Here is a 21,036-nt window from a genome sequence, read left to right as displayed (position 1 = left end):
TGCTGTGTGGAGAAAGCAAACATCTGCTTTAGAGAAGGCAGAGGATGGAAGCTCCAGCAGGAGACCTAGGGATGCTGAGGGAGGAGGAGGCATAATGTTTGCGTTACTTTTTCTTTCTTGATTAAAGATTGACCTTCCTCTGTAGTTTTTGAGTTTCAAGAGATTATGAGAACCCCAAAGCTCAAGGGCTGTTAGTCACCCAGCTCTGGGAGAATGGGGGTGAGAGAAAGGTGTGTCCTGGCACTTAGGGTCAAAACTGGTCAGGGAAGGGACGCTGAGATCCCCCAGTGGTTTGAAACAAAGAAGTATATGTCTACTGCAGAGTTTGTGCTCCAAAGAAATCAGAATCGGAAAGTACATTGGGAATGTGTGTTTATATTCTTGTTTCTCTATTGATAAGATTAAATATCGGTTAAATATGAAGTGTTTATTTTTAGAATTAAATATATAGAATATTTTAGAATTATTGAAATACATGGAGTATTTTTAGAATTACTGATATATTTGCACTTTCAATAAATGAATTAAGGAATTGTCCAAAAGACATTCTACCTCATTAGAAAAGCAGTTGGCTTATTACAGAAAAATAAGGAATGATAGGTAAGCAAAAAGGAATAAAACTGAATTTTGTTCACATCACCCAGAAGATAACTATGTTTGATTTTGGGTTATAGTCTTTCCAATCATACATATTTTAAAATATTTAAACATATATGTAGATAGGTAGTAAATTATTGTCAGTATTTAAAAATAGAATAACTATTCACTTGATGTGATCATTCAAAGACATATACTAGTTAAATAAATTTACATAATTGGTCATCCCAAACAGCGATGCTTAATATGTTTTAATTGTTTTTAGCATTAGACTTATTTCCAAATAGTACTGGTTTGTGAGATTCTGTCAAGACCAAGTTAATAAGTTTTTGAAGGAATCAATAATCCTAATTTTTATTGTATAGGATAGGTATATTCTTTATGATTATATTAATCTTTAGATTATGCCCTTGGCTATACATGAAGCCAGTGTTACAGTGTGCTCCATTACTTTTAGGAGTACCCTGTTAGCGCAGTGTGTTTTATATGATAGGCCTCACTTTAGTAATCAGTATCAATAACTTGAGTAGTGAGAATTCTGATAATTTGAGAATGAGAAAAGTTGTAAAAATGTGTTACTCTTTTTGGATTTAGATCTTATGAGCCTCATGAATTCATACTAATGTAATAGGTCAGTGCTAAAAGTAGACTTAGTATCAGGGAAGTTAGGTTCTAATTGTGCTGTACTCATACCTTGTCTCCTTGGACATATTTAATGTCTTCAAACTTCATTTTTCATAATACCTCAAGTGAAATAATTAATTAAAAGTTTAAATTATTTTTCTTATTAGTTGGGATTTAATACATATATCATTCCATATATCAATCGCATCAATTGCCACCACAATGAGTTTCCAAAAATATTTTTTCTGCATGTACTCCTTGAAAAGTTTTATTTTTTTATACAAAAATAATATACTCCTATTCAGCAGGAGCTTATGGAAGAACATTTTTAACATATTTGGAAAACCCAAAATAATATGTAGATCTGGTGGTTTTTGTATACACTGACAAATGTGTCCAGTGGTTTCAGTAGGGGAAGTGATCATGGACATGAAGCTTTTTTCCTGCTGAACACTGAACTGGAAAGAGATCTTAGAGATGCAGTATTTTAAGCTTTTACTTACTTTTTTCCCTCTCAATTGACGTACTTCCTTCTGTTTGCTTCATACGTAAAGCAACAGTGGTGAGAGCTCACATCTTGCTGACTTTGCTGTGTGTGTCACATTCTTACTGTTCAGATACTGGAGGAAAATCTGAGATGCTTCTGTTGCTATTATATAATTTGAATTGAATAATATACATCAATTTGCTAATTTTTTAGCAGATGATAAAAGTGACAGAAGTATTTTGTAAATTATCTTAGGTTATCTCTTTAATTAATATCATAGCCCAGACTCATTTATACTCAAATTGAGTTCAGTGGTGCACATCCACTCTTTCTATCAAGGGAGGCATGTGTAATATGTTAGTGATAATTAGTAAATAGAAAAAGAAAGTAGGGAAAGAGGAAGTTTGTGTGGAGTTTTGTAGTTTCAACTTACGTGGCCAGGAAGGAAGGCTTTTATTGAGGTGATACTTGAGTAGAGAGTAGAAAATGAAAAGTAAATTCTGCCACCATGTTTCGATGAAAGTTAGTTCACGCCCAAAGCAACAGCACATGCTTCCACTTCAGGACCTTTGCATATGATACGTGTGCAGCAAGGAGGGGAGTGTGACTATTAGTGGAGTGAGTGAGATCAGAATGGAAATAGTGGGTGGGTAGGTCCAGGTCACATAGAGCTTTGTAGATCATTGTAAAGACTTAGACTTCTCTCGGCCCTAGATGAAAGCCACTGGGGAATTTTGAGCAGAAGAGTGACATAATCAGGTTTCTGACTTAACTGGATCACTCTGGCTGCTATGGAAGATAGTAAGGGGGGAATAAGGGTGGAAGTAGAAAGACTATTTGAAGCTATTACAGTCATTCCGGTGAGAGCTAACGGCTGCTTAATCCAAGAAATCCTGGTTGAGTGGTTGAGGTTTGAATAGAAACTTGAAGATTTGAGGAAAGTATGTCATTCAACTTTTGGGTGAAGGGTATTCTTGGAAGATGAAGGCTTGTTTCTGCCTCGGGACCTTATCATGGTTGAAGAGCAAGGAGAACCAGTGCATTAAGAGTGGACTGAGTGGGGCAGGGGGAGTGGGGAGAAACAAGCAAACAACAAAAAAAGCTGGTACCAAGGGCTCAATAGAAAGTAAATGTCTAGAAGAGAAAGAGAGCAACACATGCACAAACACGCCCAATTCAGTTGATGTATAGATTGTGTTCAGAGTTGTACGAGCCCCCAATAAAATATTTTTTTAAAAAAAGAATGGACTGAGTCAGATTTAGAGGTGAAATGAGTTAATGGGAGACCTACCTGCTCATTTCTATATGCATTTTGGAGGATTAACTGATGAATCCGTGTCACAGGAGAGAAGATGCAGTGACTCCGGGACGGCACCGAGAGGCTGAGAAACTGGAATAACGGAGTTGCCGTTTCCTAAGGGAAAGACCATGAGAAAAGCAAGTTTGGAAGGATATTTGTGACTCAGTTCTGGACATGTCACTACAGTGAAAATAAATAGATAGGGTTTGGGAGGTAAATTCAGTGGAGGAATAGGGGTTATAATCAGCATTTAAATAATGTGAAACTATGACCTAAAAAGTAGATGAATTTGTCTAGGGGGCAAATACATATAAAAGAAGAGGTTTAAGAACTAAAACCAGAGGCACTTTACCTTATTACACAAACCAAACCAAACCCAGTTTACAGAAAAGGAGATTAAGGAGCAGTCATAGGAAAGAAGAGTGATATCCTTGAGGGGTCAAATGCAGAAAATATTTCAAGAAGATTGAGGTGCTGAGAAATCAAGTAGGATGAAACTCAGGTCGGCTGTTGCTTAGAATGGTATCAGGAGATTTGGAGACAGAGAGGCGTGTCAGTGGAGTGGCATCTGTGACAGTGTGACTGGAGTGAGCTCTAGAGGAAACGGAAGGAGAGGATTGCAGCCAGTGCATGTAGTTCTTTCTGGTTCTGCTCTGAAATGTTGGGGAGAAATGCGGTAGAAATTAGACAGCCAAGAGGAGTCCCTATGCTCATTCAGAACCTGCACACGGACAAAGAGGCAGTCAGGAACAGAACAAAAGAATACTGCATAGGTTAAAATCAGATAAAGCATGCATCAGGATTGTATTTTTTCACTGTACTTGTTAATAATGCTGAGTGAATAATTTGAGAAGCTGGACCATATGAAGAAGAACTGGCATCAGGATTGGAGGAAGGGTCATTAACAACAGGCACAATTTTGCTTGCTGAAAATGAGGGTTTGAAACACTTGCCGAAGAAGATCAAACACTGCACTCGATTACAAATCAATTAAAGAAAACCAGAAACCTCACGACTGGGCCAATGGTTAATGGAAAAAAGATGGAAGTGGTCAAGGAATCATATCTTGCTTGGTTCCACAATCAGTGCTCATGGATGCAGCAGTCAAGAGATCAAATGACACATTGCACTAGGCAAATCTGCACAAGACCTGTTTAAAAGTGTTGAAGATGTCACATTGAGGACCAAGATGTGCCTGATCCAAACCATGGTATATTCATTTATCTCATATACACGTCAAAGCTGGACAGTGGTTAGGGATGGCCATAAAAGAGCGGGTGCATTTGAGTTATATTGGGGGTGCAGAATGTTGACTAGACCTGGCCTTCCAGAAGGACAGATAAATCTGTTTAGAAAGATTTACTTCCGGAATGCTCCTTGGAAACAAGGATGGCGAGACTTCGTCACACCTACTTTGGTAGTGTTATCAGGAGAGACCAGTCCTTGGAGAAGGACAGACATCGTGCTTGACAAAAGTAGAAGGTCAAAGAGCAAGAGGAAGGCCATCAATGAGATGGATGGACACAGTGGCTACAGTAGTGGGTTCAAACTTCAATATAGTGAGCATAGAACAGGACCAGATTTTGTAAGTACAACCACTGATTCAGAACCAAAATGAGAGAAACCAGTATGGTTGAGTGCTGATGGGAATGACCCAGTAGAAAGAAAATGTAGTGAAACTGGAGTGGGAACCAGAGTACTAGAGCAAAGTATGGATGGATTCCCTGCACAAGGGAGAGTTGGTCTCAACCAAGATCATGGAAGCAGATTTATTAGGGGTAGGCGAGAAGGGTGATTGGGTATGGGTATAGTGGGAATCTGTGGGAAAGTCTCTTTGGATAGCTGCCTTTTTCTCAAATCAGAGTCACCATTCGTCTGTCAGCTAGGATACAGGTGAAGCTGGAGTTGGAGGCTTGGGAGAGAAGCTGCAAGAGTGTTGCGTGAATAAGGAGAGAATGGAGAAGAGATGCTGAGCATTACTGGGAGGCCCCATTAAGGGCCCATTTGAGGTGGGATCAGTCAGGATGATTGTATTGTTTTCTTTAGCCTCTCTGCCCATTAGCTGTATCAAGTTAGATGGGAGATTATATAAAATTAGACTAGCTCTCTTTTTCTATTTGAAACTTAAGTATTTCTTTTTAGAAATAGTTCCTTTGAAGTGTTGCCATTAGTGGATCCTGACTCTTGGGCACCCCGTGTGTTCAGAGTGGAACTGATCTGCAGGTATTTCAAGGTGTGACCGTTGGAAGCAGATCACTCGGCCTTTCTAGGGTTCTTTGAGTGGATTCAAACTGCCAACTTTTTGTCCAGTATGGAGTGCTTAACTCTGTTACACAACTAGTAACCCCTTTAATCTTGCCTTCATTTTTATATATTATTTTGGACTGTTTCTGGTTTTCTACATCACTTGTCATTACTAGGTATCTATGAGAGAAAAGAAAAAGGCATGAAGGGGAAGGCACTATGGAATAAGAAGGGAAATGGCAACAAATAATGGAGCCAGGGAAGACAAGTGGGATGAGTGTCAGAATGAAAGGTGACGGGTAGCTACTTGGTGCACATGTAGTTCTGCAGTAACTGTACAAATAGTTGGGTAAACATGCAGGCTGAACGGGTGGGAGGGAGAATCGTCCACCCTTACATATATATATATATAGGTTTTAAAGAGGAGATTTTACAGATGTACTTAATTTTGTTGCAAACATATCCACGAATGTGGTGGAGAATAGAGAGGCAAAGATAAGAAAACACCTTAGGCATAACTGAGCACCTTGAGAGAATGAATCGTTGGGTCCAAGAGCTCAGAACCATAGTCTTGGGGCTGCCATGATAAACTGACATGACATTATTCACAAAGATGTACATCTTACATAGGCAAGTAGTGACTGGGCTGAAAAGCTCATGAATGACCCTATATGGTGCAGCTATTGGTCTCTCTCTGTTTGAAGGAAAGAAATGCAATGAAAATGAAAAGACACTGGAGACCATTAGTCCAATGGATTAGTAGATCGTAAATATGTGGATCTCTAGACCAGAAGCCAGAACTAGATGGTGTTTGGCTACTTACCACTACCAACTGCTCTAAAGGAAAGGATCACATAAGAATGTCCTGAGTAGAATATGAGAAAAATGTGGAACAAAACTTAAAAGCATATAGAATACTAGTCAGGGATAAACTGGTAAGATGGTGGCACGACATCTCCCCCACCCCACCCACCAAGACTATGGTCTTTAGCTTTAGGAACCTTTCAGTTCAGGGATTGAACTAACTCCTGTGGCTGAAATGTTCAGCTAGAAATACACAATGGTTTCCAAGGGTACCACTAACACTAGAGAGGTTTGCACGCCTTAGAATAATTAACCATCTGAGGTCAAAAGGGCAGTATTTCCCCAAAGATAAAGTTTAGTGGGTTAGGAAAGAAATAGGAATGGAAACGGGAAACCTGCAGGAAGTAGAGTAAATACTGGTACATCGTGGGGAATTGAAATGAATCAGCTGACCAAAGGAAAAATGCCTATGAATTGTTGAATGTAAACCTGATGGTCTTCTCCCTTACCCAGTTAAAAATAAAAGTTTTTAAAATCTGTTGAGCCCATGTTTAAGGTATCTATTGGACCCAAAATTCTAATTTGGCATTAGCTAAATTATACTTGAGTTAAAAAAAATAACTTACTATGAAATTATTAGCTATTAAATGAGTTTGGGCTACTTTTATTTTTTAAATGAAGATTTTACATTTATAGTGTGAATTTTTTTGCAAATTTGTTTGAAAGGTCTTTCCACAATTCTGTAGATCTATGCTTATTACATCAAATCCTAACGGAAAGCTACAATGCCATTCTAATGACGCTCAGGCCGTCTTTCTGTAACTGGTTTTCAAATTATTTAGCTTAATTTTTAAACAATTGCTTATAGAGTATATTGGTGGTTTCTGAGTTTTCAAGTTATTTCTTTGGAATTTACTGAGGAATTCAAGTTTGGAGAAATCCCTTTGTAGTTAGAAAGCCTTTTGCAACAAAGTGTACCTAAACCCTCGTAGACAAGAGATCCATGTTTGTGAATTTAGTTGTTGATATAACTGAATCTTCTTATGGTGGTATTTTGAGATCTTTTCTAGATGTCATGAAGTAATTTCCAAGTGTCAATTTCTGTTTTCTAAAATTAAAATAAATTACTCACAAGATGTAAATTGAATTGTGTATATGTGAAAATAAGGAAGTAATTTGTCTTGAAGATGATTGTGGAATATGACAAAGAAGTTTGTAATACTTCTCAAAATAAATGAAGCAGTTATTAATGAAACATCTCTGATTGTGCTTGATTGCACAGTAGCGTTTCTCATTACTTTCAAGTAGCACTGCTTTTCTCTTGGACTCCTAGCTGGCATTTGTAGTGTTAACTAATATGAATTGTTATTTAATGTTACTTGTGCTTTGACCCTGGTGGTATAGTGCTTAAAATGTTTGGCTGCTGACCAAAAGGTTGGCAGTTCAAAACTATCCTTGTGAGAAAAATGTGTCAGTCTACTGTTATAGATTCACAGTCTTGCCTGATTACCTGGGGAAGTTCCACCTTGTCCTAGAGCAGTGGTTCTCAACCTTCCTAATACCACGACCCTTTCATACAGTTCCTCATGTTGTGTTGACCCCCCAACCATAAAATGATTTTCGTTGCTACTTCATAACTGTAATTTTGCTACTGTTATGAATCGTAATGTAAATATCTGATGTGCAGGATATATTTTCATTGTTACAAATTGAACAGAATTAAACATAATTAAAGCACAGTGATTAATCACAAAACAATATGTAATTCTATATTGAGAAATAATTGTGTGTTTTCCAATGGCCTTAGGCGACCCTGTGAAAGGGTCGTTCGACCCCTCCCCCCCCAAAGGGGTTGCGACCCACAGGTTGAGAACTGCTGTCTTTAAGGTCACTGGTTCAGAACTGACTTTAAGGCAGGGACTTGAGTTTGGATTAATTCATGGAAATGCTTTCTACCATTTAACTAAAAGATTTTCACATTAGATAAAAATGGAAAAAATGTTTTAAAATCTGCCTAAGGAGTTAGCTTGTCTTTTAAAAAATGAACTAGACTAGGAGGGTGGAGGGAAGGTGGGGTAGAAAGGGGGAACCGATTACAAGGATCTACGTACAATAACCACCTCCTTGGGGGACAGACAACAGAAAAGTGGGTGAAGGGAGATGGATGGTGTGTAAGATATGGCAAAATAATAATAATTTATTAATTATCAAGGGCTCATGAGGGAGTGGGGAGGAGAGGGAGGATGAGGAGCTGATACCAAGGGCTCAAGTAGAAAGCAAATGTTTTGAGAACGATGAGGCAAACAAATGTACAAATGTGCTCGACACACAATGGATCTATGTATGGATTGTGATGAGTTGTACGAGCCCCCAATGAATGTTTTTTTTTAATTCACCAGATAGTTACTTCATCAGTAATTTGATAAGATTAGAAGTTGATAAGTTTTTTTTGTTTGTCAAAGGAGTGAAATTAATAACAAGAAAAATAATCCTCTGTGAAAGATTGAGCTTTAAAAATATTTGTTTTGAGGTTCCTCAAATATGTGATTTGTCTTTTTAGAGAAAGATGTTAACAGAACAGATCGAACAAACAAGTTTTATGAAGGTCAAGATAATCCAGGGTTGATTTTGCTTCATGACATTTTGATGACCTATTGTATGTATGATTTTGATTTAGGTAAGTGCTCCTCTAAAGTCTTAATTTTCAAAGGTTACTATGAATTTTGTTTAGAATTTAGAACTTCAACATTAGATTGCTACTTTTTTTTTTATCAAGTTACATCTTTTGTCAAGCTTGGTTTTGGGTACTGTGATGATCAAGTACTGTTTGAAAATAAATGAGGACCTGAAAAGGATGGTGGCAGTGCCCAGTCTGAGTATCGTCCAACTAAGTGGTTTGAGTCTAGTATGAGTTGATTCCAGCTCATAATGATCCAAAATGACAGGGAACTGATAGTAGGGTTTCCTAGGCTGTAGTTTTTACAGAAACAGACAGTTTTGTGGAGCTATCTCTGAAGATAGTATTTTGGGAAGCAGTAGACCATATTTCTTGGTTTTTGCTTAGAGTTTCCTGGGCTGTACATTTGGCCTATTTTATACATGATTCTTTAACCTGTAGGCAATAAACCAAGTCCCCCCCACTGCCAGTCAGTTGATCCAGAGTCATGGTGACCCTGTGGTTAGCACCACTACCAGGTCTCCCCTCCTTTAGGTGATAGGGAGTACAATCTCAAATAGGGACAAAGGAGACAGAAACTTGTTAAAGCAGACAGAAGACGTCTAGGAAGAGTAGGTCTGTAGTTTGTTACATAGCCAGTTTCCTTTACATTGCTTCTAATTCGTGGTGCCCGGGTACGTCACGGTACTCTGTAGAGTTTCAGTGGTTCCTATTTGGAAGCAGATCCGGGTATGTCACGGGGCTCTGTAGAGTTTCAGTGGTTCCTATTTGGAAGCAGATTGCCAGGATTTTTTTCTGGGATATCTCTGGTGGACTCAAACCTCTGACCTTTGGGTTTGCAAAAAAGCTCATTAACCATTTGCACATCCAACTCCAGTGAATAATGTAAAATGTAGACTTCAGAGCGTTTTTATTGGCTGTCATTTTTGCTGTGTCTGTTCCTAATTATGATCCTAGATATTTAAAAAGTGGTTACATACTGTCTACATACTGTCTGTAAAAAGGCAGAAGAGTGCTTAGTGTCTTAACCCCAGGGATTTCTAGCTCCAGAGATTTTTCTTTCTATTTTGTTTGTTACTCAAAGAGATAAACTTCAGTTGCCTGAAAAATTGGCCTATATTTGGAATCAAAATTTTCTTTTCAGTGTAAGAAAGTATAATGGCGTATATATACAAATGTGCTTGATGACATTGACGTTTGGATTGTTATGAGAGCTGGAAGAGCCCCTAATAAAATCTTTTTTAAAAAGGTGTATATTTGGGTGATAATGAGTCTGTTCATTTTTCACCCCTTCTGACTGAAACAAATTTGCTATGAATGTGATTTGAGGAACCACTTCACAAACAGTAGTAGTGCTGATTAAGATGTGCCTCAGTCAGCACTAACGCAGAATTCGAGTGTCACTGAATGCTAATTTAAACAACTTTAAATCTTCTTTAATTAAAAGGAATTTGTGCATTATTTCCACCCCAAAACCCAGGACATACCCCACAGGTCATATGTATCAAATAACATAGATTAAATCCAACCGGAAGATTAATTTGACTACTTGCTTCAGGTAAGACTTACAGAAGAAACATTGGCAGTGATCTCAGGTGAAAGCTGAAGATTGAAGGACTAAGTTAGTTTCTTAGAAATTTTTATTCATTACAACTTTATAATAAAGGGCCTTTTAAAGCACAGGATAAATGTGTTTTCTACATGGTTTGGATAATATACTACTGTTTGGTTGAAAATTGAGCCATGAGGACTAACCCGCCCTTGATGCACTAACATGGTCTCAATCGATAGCAACTGTAACCTCTTTCTCACGGGCTTGTTAAGCTCCGGTTCTTTCTGTCCTTTCCTTGATGAGCATCAGTACCCACTGGTTTCCCAAACCGGAAAGATGAAATCCACAATGAAATAATGGCGATGCAGAAAAGGGATACATAAAGCTCAGATTTTCAGAGACCCTATTAATTGTTTTTTCTCGTTCTTAGGATATGTCCAAGGAATGAGTGACTTGCTGTCCCCTCTTTTATATGTGATGGAAAATGAAGTGGATGCCTTTTGGTGCTTTGCATCCTACATGGACCAAATGGTAGGAAGAGCGCTCTTCTCTGGGTTCAAACTAAGTTTTGAGAATTTCAACTCTATAATCTTATATAAGATTGATTTTTATACTTAGCCGTTATCTGATGTGATACTAAAAAATTACTTCATATCTCTACTAGTCTTTCTTTTTTAAAAATAGCTCTTTCAAGAGACTTGGAAATACTGACATGGTTGTAAGTACAAAATGATAGTAAATGCCTGCGATACAGAAATAATCAGGATTTAATGTCAGTAAGTGCTTGTGAGCCACAGATCATTATAGAATATTGATAAAAATAGATGAATTCAGTTATTATAAAGTAGTTGAACTTTCATATCATCTGTCTCAAAGATAAAGCTGAGTCATGCTGAGTGATATCCTTATTTATTTTGAACAATTTGTGTTTCGCCTTTATAGTAACTTTTCTCCAGATGTATTAGAACTCTGTTAGTAACTCACTGTTATTTGCTTAGAAGCACAGGCTTCTTAAGAGTTGAACTATACCTATATGTACATATTAGCACAGAGACTATCTTAACTGTTATCATTAATCTCTCTTTAAGACAATAGTATAGAGAAAGCATTAACAGAGAAAGAAAAAAATCTTCTTAAGTAATTTGCTGGCAAGAAGACAAGACAGAGAGCAAATAGTAGAGGTCTGACTCTATAACTCACTGTGCTTTTCAAATTAAGACAGATACACTTAATACTGGACATTGAAGTCGAGTGTTGAAATGATGTACTTGCACACGGATAAAGACTTTGAATCCATAGTCATTTAAAATATTTTCCCTGTTTAATGTTCACCTTGGGTTGAATTCATGGTTTTTGGAATACAGATGTGAAATTTGCAAGTGAAGCCCTTTTTCTTTACTTGCGTGTTTCCCCTTTCTCTACTTTTCCATCCAGTTTTTCTCTCTTTGGTGAATTCCCTCATCAAGGCTCTTGTCCACGGTTCCAACTCATCCTTACTCTGGTCTTTTTCCAGATGGATGTTTAAGAAATTTTGATTGCTCTAATATGTTCTTTCACTGTTAAATTAATAGACATTCAAATGATCTGGTCTTTTCCATAAAGTAATGTTTGTTTGTTTTTTCATTTGTAATTCTGGTAGTAGCATAGTCTTTGTTACTCTTTAAATTAAATTTTATTTGTTTTAACCATTTTATTGGGGACTCTTACAATTCTTATCACCATCCATCCATCCATTGTGTGCCAAGCACATTTGTACATTTGTTGCCCTTATCATTCTCAAAACATTTGCTTTCTACTTGAGCCCTTGGTATCAGCTCCTCATTTTCCCCGCTCCCCCTCCCTCATGAAACCTTGATAAATTACAGATTATTATTATTTTGTCATATCTTACCCTGTCTGTTGTCTCCCTTCACCCACTTTTCTGTTGTCCGTCCCCCAGGGAGGAGGTTATATGTAGATCCTTGTAATCGGTTTCCCCTTTCCACCCCACCCTCACTTTCTTTTGTTTAATTTTAATCGTGTTACTTAAAATTTTTTTATTCATTTAATCATTTTATTGGGCACTTTAACTGCTCTGATAACTTTGTTACTGTTTGATTGAATGGTTTGCCTGCCTTGTTAGTTTGAAGTGTTCCCAAGGGCTCTGGAAAGGTGAGGTAAATGTTATAAAGATCTGAACATCTGCTGCTGTTTATATCAAAATTATTGTGTGCCTTCTGACTTTGTGGTTTATCCTCTTTCCACTAAGGCTAGCACTTCTTTGACCAAGAGATCATATCTCTGTTTCATTGGCAGAATACTTGAGGGTAGGTAGTGGTCCAACAGATTTTTGTAGAATTAATACTGGAAACTTTGTGCTTTGTTTAGTTTACAGCTTATAGGTATCGGGGAAAAAATCATGAACATACTGAATTTAGTTTTTTAAAATAAACTGAGCCAGTATTGGTGTGTTCAAGTATATTGACATATAATCTCCAGTACAGATATACATATCTGTGCATGTGTATATTTAGGTCTCAAACGTGATGACTGCTCTCGGAACATCTTTAGTACAGCTTTAAAGTATTTGCCATTTTGGTATATGAGGTTCAAATTCTTAATTTTTCCTCCCCACAGTAAGCGTGCTAAGTGTTTACCTTTTTTATTGAAGGCTCCTTTTAGTCTGTTATCTAGTGGCAGTTTTCCTCCCGTAACATTTGTATGAAAGGGCTGTATGTCATTGTTTTTCATGGCATTGCTTTTGTTTCCGTTTACTTAAATTTGTGCTGTTGTTCCTTAATTCCTTATTTTTCTTTATAGTTTTACTTCATGTAAGTTTTTGCTTCTTTTGTAATTTCTAAGCCTAGTACCCACAAATTTATTTTCATTGACATTTACTCACTTCTATATTCATAATGTATAACTCCTATGAACTCTTATACCCTCCTTGCACTTTGCCATGTAAGGAGTTTCCAATTTATAATCAATATTGGTAGCCTGTAAAATGCCCTCCCCTACTCCAGGAAGTACTTGTTTATATAATCTAATACAGTCTCGTAATAAAGCAGTATTGTTATACTCTGAGATGTACACTGTCACTTGATGTATAGTAGTAAATATGTCAGTCTATAGTTCCACAATTCTGGATTTTTTTTTCTTCCGAAACCAAGTGAATACAGGCAAAAATAGCCATTAGTTTTGAGACTAAGGATTTTTTTTTAGTTTTTCCCTTTTTAGTGTTGCTTTAACTTTTATACCAACTATATATAGTTTTAACATATCCAATCCAACATTTGTCCTCAGATATTGTGCTTTAGTTATAAATGATTATATACTATAAACAATTAGTATTTAATTTTGTAACATTTGTTTTAAAGCATCAAAATTTTGAAGAGCAAATGCAAGGCATGAAAACTCAGTTAATTCAGCTTAGCACATTACTTCGATTGTTGGACAGTGGATTTTGCAGTTACTTAGGTAAGTAAATCAAAATCGTATCCAGCAATCTAGGGTATTTGAAGAAAATGCTAAGATGCTCTTAAAGGTGGATATACTCTACTACTGTTGTGTGGGTTCCTCTCAGGAATAACGGGAAATCCAACTGTCTTTGTACAATTATTTTTGTCATTTAGTGAATTTTCAATAATTAGCTTGCAAATATCTATTGTTTCTTTATATAACAGAAGGCTGTTAAATAAATAAGACAGAACATTCTAACATGCATGAGTGTGAGATAAGATATGTCACTGTATCCTGGAAAATTAATAAAAGAATAAGCTGTTTATATAATTTTTTTTCCTTCTTAATAGAATCTCAGGACTCTGGATATCTTTATTTTTGCTTCAGGTGGCTTTTAATCAGATTTAAACGGGAATTTAGTTTTCTAGATATTCTTCGATTATGGGAGGTAAGTTTTTAAAAAAAATTGTATTATAAAAAATGATATTTAACTTAAGAGTAAAATACTACTACTAATAAAACACATCACACCTTAGAGATTTATATATAGGTATTCCTTGGAGATAACGTGGATTCAGTTTCAGAGTAGCACACAATAAAGCAAACGTCACAGTAAAGCGAGTCACATAAGTTTTTTTTGTTTCCCAGTGCTTACAAAAGTTATTTTTATATTACTTTCTCTGTCATAAAATGAAAGTGAGCCAGGTTGATGTGATTGAAATATGGAATGATATATCTGTATTAATTCCCAATTAAATGGTTTTAAAAATGAATGAATGAATGAAGTGAGCCAGAGGATATAACCACAGATTAAGAATGGATTTGGGGGTCTCACTTAATTCTCGCTCCAGTCTAAGAACAATATGTTCTTATGACATGTCCCTGCTGGATGCTTGATCTCATGAAGAGATCCCTGAAGATCTGGATGTTACAGCAAAGTGTGGTGGAGAAATCAGATGGTACCAGAGAGCATCTGTTTCAAGACTAAATGCTGGTCTCAAGCAAGCAGCCCTCTAAGTGAGGTGCTGATTAAGTCTATGTGGAAGAAGCACCCCAGCCTGTGTGAGCCAAGGCTTGTAAATAGTACAGTACAAGTCCAAAGGAAGGAATGGATGACAGTGGATGCCCCAAATCCATAGCCTCTGACCATAGTGGAGGGATGTGAAGAGCCTGACAGTACTATGAGATAGCTTTGTAAAGGCAACTGGAGGAGATGGAATTAGGTTAAAGTGTAATATCGTACTATTTTATCTCCCTTTTGACCCATTTTAAAGTTTCAGTTTTTAATATTTTCTGCTTTTAAGGTTTTCTATGTTTCATCTAGTCATTGTTGGTTTTGTTTTTCACTTCCTGTTTATATTTTGTTTGATTATCTGAATATCAAATCTAGGATAGGTAAATCTAAACAGACAGTAACTGGATTAATATTTACTTAGGAACCTGTCAGGGTGGTTAGAGAGAAATGGGGAAATAATTAATAACCGTGAATATAAGGAAAAAGAGTTCTGAAGTTGATTGTGGTAATGATTGCACAACTCGTCATCCTATAACTGCATAATTGAACTGTGTGATTGGTGAAGGATAAGGCAGTAACTGTATTCTTAGAGTACTGTAACAAATAAATGGTGGGAAGAGACCAGGCTTAAATACTGCGAGGCTTGCCAAATGAAAGGAGCAGCACCGGCCGTTGGTAGAATGGCTCGATGGAGGGTTGCCACAGAACTTGGAGTTGTTTTTTAAGAAGGCAGATAAAATGAGGTATGTTTGTATATTAACATTTTGACACATTTGCTTTTCAGTTTACCCCTCACCCACCCCCACCCCCCAAGGAAGAGGAGGTGGGGTAAAAGCATAGCTTATGTGTTCTTTAATCACTACTGCAAGTCCATTTCCTTCCAGCCTCCCTCGAGAAAGTCCATTAGTGTGTTTATGGTGTATGTTCTCTTATGGTGTATGTTCTCATGTTGCATTTTGCATCCTGATCAACTATTGCTGAAAAACAAGATTATTATTTTCTTAACTTCCAGTTCATTGTTAGACCAATAAATCAATGTACTTTTAAAAGAAAATGTATTCAAATGGCCTGGTGCCTTATCTTCATATGTTAGCTGTGGGATGACAGGAATTTTCCCTCAAAAGGGGTGGGTGAAAAATTGGTGTATATGCAATGGGACCCTGGTGCCTGTTGAAGCTTTGACAACCAGAAATCGATTAGAAATAATTCTCCTGTGTACCACTGGTGATGTGCTGCCGCTAGAGAAGGACCTTTGCTTTGTGCTCGCTCACTCTGTCCTGAAATAAAAAGTAAAAGTTACATGTTCTCTGCCTAAAATATTTTAATGTTTATACAGTTTAAGTTACTATATATACTTGTGTATAAGCAGAGTTTTTCAGCACATTTTTTTAATTAAATAATTTTATTGGGAGCTCGTACAACTCATCACAATCCATACATACATACATTGTGTCAGACACATTTGTACATTTGTTGCCATCATCATTTCCAAAACATTTGCTTTCTACTTGAGCCCTTGATATCAGTTCCTCATTTTCCTCCCTCCCTCCCCGCTCCCCTCTCCTTCATGAACCCTTGATAATTTATAAATTATTGTTTTGTCATATCTTACACTGTCCTATGGCTCCCTTCACCAACTTTTCTGTTGTCCGTCCCCCAGGGAGGAGGTTAGATGTAGATCCTTGTAATCAGTTCTCCTTTTCTCCCTCACCTTCCCTCCACCCTCCCAGTATCTCCACTCTCACCACTGGTCCTGAGGGGTCATCCACCCTCGATTCCCTGTGTTTCCAGTTCTTATCTGTACCAGTGTATGTCCTCTGGTCTAGGTAGATTTGTAAGGTAGAATTGGGATCCTGATAGTGGGGGGGAGGAAGCATTTAAGAACTAGAGGAAAATAGTGTGTTTCATCGTTGCTGCCTTGTACTCTGAATGACTTCTCTCCTCTCCGCAACCCTTCTGTAATGGGATGTCCAGTTGCCTACACAGATGGGCTTTGGATCTCCACTCTGCACTCCCCCTCATTTGCAGTGATAATATTTTTTGTTCTTTGATGCCTGATACCTGGTCCCTTCTACACCTCGTGGTTACACAGGCTGGTGTGCTACTTCCATGTGGAGTTTGTTATTTCTCAGCTAGATGGCTGCTTGTTTACCTGCAAGCCTTTGAGACCCCAGATGCTATATCTTTTGATATCTGGGCACCATCAGCTTTCTTCACCACATTTGCTTATGCACACATTTGTCTTCAGCGATCGTGTCTGGAAGGTGTTCAGTACATATTTAATGCAGTTTTTGTGGTAAAATTAGGTGCCTCGGCTGATATTCAGGTCAGCTTATACTCGGGTCTGTATATGGTAAGTCAACTGCTTCTTTAAAAGATGGGTCCAGAATATTATTAACACATTGCTAGAATAATTTCTCAGTCTGTATTTACCAAGTAATTGAAACTTTAATTAAAACTCTTAAGGTTAATTGTATTGTAATTAAGTTTCCAAAAATTGGACACTGTTTGAAAATGATTTCAATTTTGTTTACTTTTGGTGAAAGAAGTGAAAACAGTTCAGATGCACACAAATAGTGTTAGGTGGATCCCTTTATCTTTGGAGAGAAGGGCATCTTAAGCATTTTACCAGGGTAGAAATTATTTTTGCCTTATGGTAGAGTGCATTACTTAAAGCAGATGGATAGTCACTGGTCAAACATTTTCTTTGTGCCGTTTGGGGAGCTGGTTCACATATTTTCAGAGTCAGGGATCTCTCAGGTAAAATGTAAGGTTTTACATACTTAGAATGTATTTGGACTCTGTTAGGGTATTTTAAGTCCACTCATTATACAAGTATAAGCTAATCATTTGTAATGTCCAGGACTTAGCCAGATTTTTTTAGTAATAAGGTGATTTAATAATGGGAAAGTAAAAGTTAAAACAATTGAAAATTTAGCTATTTATACCTTAAATTTATCTCATGCCTATGGTTCTTTATAAGTGCCATTGGTTAGACCCTGGTTTACTTGTTACGGGTAACTAAAGTGCTGTTCCTGAAGTCATATTTACATAATGGAAAACTTGATGTTACACTATTGTTAAATGTTAGATGCCATACCCTCGTTCCTTTACTAGAAAAATGATAGATAATCCTAATATATAACCTCTGTTCTGTATGGAAGTCATTTGTGTTAAACTTTATATTTGTGAGGAAGATAATTTTAGAAATGATAAGGTCTACTAAATAGTTCTGTTTTCTGTAGGTAATGTGGACTGAACTACCATGTAAAAATTTCCATCTTCTTCTCTGTTGTGCTATTCTGGAATCAGAAAAGCAGCAAATAATGGAAAAACACTATGGCTTTAATGAAATACTTAAGGTAACTATTCTTTTAGTTTAGATGCAGATGTTTTGTCTGTTTCTTGTATTTGGTGGCCCTGATGTGCAGAATGCTTCCTTGGTGCTTTTTTTTGAATCGCGGGTGTAACTTGAATTGTGTTATTGACATTTAGTGCTAGTGTAGACTCAGAATGACAGTTGAACAAATATTTCTGGGCCAGTTATTTTCACCTGGCTAATTGAGAATAAAGGGAAATGTGACTAATTCTCTTTTATGTAGAAAATTTCTTTTGTTTACAACTAAGAGATAGCTCACTTGGGACAGGTGCTGGATTTAATGTTCCATAAATGTATTAGCTATTCTTATTCATTAAACATGGAAATAATCTAATGAATGATATATTGAATTTCCTGAGTATTTGGTATGCTAAGATATTTAACAGTTTTATTTAGCAGAATATACTACTACTTGTGGTTTCAGATGATAATTTTGCTGTATTGATGCATTTCAGCATATCAATGAATTGTCCATGAAAATTGATGTGGAAGATGTACTATGTAAGGCAGAAGCAATTTCTCTACAGATGGCCAAATGCAAGGTATAACACGCCTTAAATGATTGCAAAGGTTTTCTGGCGTTTGTATTAGTATTTCTTTGTGGGGTTTGTGTGTGTTGGAAAATGTTGACTAATTATGCCAGGTAGGAAGCATCTAATAATAAGACAGAATGACAAAATTAATGAAAGCATTTCTGTGCCAACTGTGGAAGCTGTAGCATTTAGCCAAGCATTGATAGATTACCTGATTGAATTAGTGAGTCCAGAGTAGGAGCTCCTATTATCCCCACCAAAGATAAAGGCTAACCCCAGACAATTATGGATAGCATACATTGGGTGAAGGAAAATGTAAATAAAATACTGTAATAAAAGCAGAATGAGATAAATTCTAAATGTTAGGAAACTATGATTGTGATGGAATGAAGTGACTCACTGTCATCAAGTCTATGCCAATTCATGGTACACCCTTTAGGACGGTGTTTCTCAACCTGTGGGTCACGACCCCTTTGGGGGGTTTGAACAAATCTTTCACAGGGTTCACCTAGTTCATAACAGTAGTAAAATTACAGTGATGAAGTAGCAATGAAAATAATTTTATGGTTGGGGGGGGGGTCCACCACAACATGAGGAACTGTATTAAAGGGTCGCGGCATTAGGAAGGTTGAGAACCACTGCCATAGGACAAGGTAGAACTGCCCCTGTGAGTTTCTGAGATTGTCACTCTTCACAGGAGTAGAAAGCCCAGTTCTCTTGGACTGCTGATGGTTTTGAACTTCTGATCTTGCAGTTAGCAGCCAACTTGTAACCACTATGCCATCAAGAGTGATTCAGTTGAACGAGAAGTTTAGGGAATCACCTCAAGGAAAAAAGGTTGATATTTTTTATTTCGGTAAGGTAGAGAATGAATGTGTAAGAGTGTAGATGACAGTTAAACGTGGAAGAAATGATGATTCTGGAGTAATGTACTCAGAAGTAGAAGTATTACATGTGGATTGTTTTCCTCGATGATGAATGTTGGTTTTGTGCTTGATTTTCCTTATCCAGGAATTGCCGCAAGCAGTTTGTGAGATCCTGGGGCTTCAGGAGAGTGAAATCACCACACCAGATTCCGATATAGGTGAAGATGAAAATGCGGGCATGCTTAGTCGTCCAGATAACAATAACACCGTGCCTGTTCTTGCGGCCAGTAGGTCCAATGATGACAACCCAACACAGACATCAGTGTCCCCAAATGTCAGCAGATTAACACCTGCATGATCATTTTTAGTGATTTTTTTTAAAAGAGACACTTTGTTGCATTTATTTTCAAGTACTTGAAGGGTGAAATTTTAAATCTTGGTGTTGATCATGCTTTAGGTTTATGGACAGAAAGTGTACTGTAATGTTCGTGCATTAAAGCTTTACAAAGATTTGAACTAATTATTTTTGTATTTACTTCTACCAAATAGTCTTTCCTTTTCAATAACATTCCTTAGTATTTTTATAGCCAAGTACATTTTAGTTTCTTGCTGGTGAACTGGAATTGGACAATATTACAAGTGGATGAGTTGAAAATTATGCACTTTGAAGAACACTTTGTTTTCTCTAAGCTAGTAGGTTTTGGACTTGAGTAAATTAAATATTGAGCCTTTCCATGCGACGAAGTGGCAAAATAAAATAAAAGGATTGCATTCTTTGTTGTTTACAAAAATACTCAGCTTAAATATTTATGCTGGTTGGATGTGAATTGAATTGGACATTTTCATCAAAGTAACTTAATGTCCAGAAGTATTTCAACTGTAAGTGGATTGGCAGCATGTTTTTTACATTGAACTTTTCTTCACTTGTACATAATGACTATATATAACTACTTATTTATGAATATAAGAAGAATAGGCATATTTTCTTTAACTGAATAAATGACTTGATTTATACAGGATGATATGATGAAATTATTCACATAGCTTCATTATGAGATCTTTTTCAAAACTATTTTCTTAACCAACATTTATTTCATGAGAATACATTCAATCCTGTACTTGATGTAATTTTAAAACTAATTGCTTGTAACTTGACTAATAATAATGTTTATTATATTTCCTAATGCATTAACTGATTAATCAGGCCTTTACATTTTTATAAACTATCTTTTGAAAAATACTTATGTCAAAAATTTCAAGATACAACTAGTTCAAATAATACATTTTGTGTATGAATGAAAGCTGTTTTATTTTTTACCATGCAGCATTGCCTGATTTTAAGTTATGTGGAATTAACAGAATTGATTCCATTTAATTGTAATTTGTGAACTCCTTCCTGTACATATCATTAAAATAAATTTGAAGTTGAAGTGTTTCCAGTTATATTACACTTAGGAATAGTCTCCTAGTTCTTCCTCAGAGGAAATAACTCCAATATGGATATCATTGTATCTCATAGT

The 21,036-nt window shown here is 36.6% G+C and overlaps 1 protein-coding gene across 1 annotated transcript in view; it reads left to right on the top strand.

The window, feature by feature from the left end:
- The window catches only part of TBC1D15 (TBC1 domain family member 15), a 60,739-nt gene extending 39,949 nt beyond the window's left edge, over nt 1-20,790 (top strand). The window contains exons 11-17 of the mRNA XM_075551270.1: nt 8,617-8,733; nt 10,716-10,816; nt 13,642-13,741; nt 14,074-14,171; nt 17,984-18,100; nt 18,573-18,659; nt 19,662-20,790. Coding sequence (XP_075407385.1) covers nt 8,617-8,733; nt 10,716-10,816; nt 13,642-13,741; nt 14,074-14,171; nt 17,984-18,100; nt 18,573-18,659; nt 19,662-19,874 — 833 coding nt within the window. The 3' untranslated portion in view covers nt 19,875-20,790. The remainder of the gene's footprint in view (nt 1-8,616; nt 8,734-10,715; nt 10,817-13,641; nt 13,742-14,073; nt 14,172-17,983; nt 18,101-18,572; nt 18,660-19,661) is intronic.
- Nucleotides 20,791-21,036: the final 246 nt, after the last annotated feature.

This window comes from Tenrec ecaudatus, chromosome 6 (assembly GCF_050624435.1).
Source record: "Tenrec ecaudatus isolate mTenEca1 chromosome 6, mTenEca1.hap1, whole genome shotgun sequence".
NCBI classification, from domain to species: Eukaryota; Metazoa; Chordata; class Mammalia; order Afrosoricida; family Tenrecidae; genus Tenrec; species Tenrec ecaudatus.
Note: the sequence above shows the minus strand (reverse complement) of the source record. Positions and strands in the feature narration are given on the sequence as shown.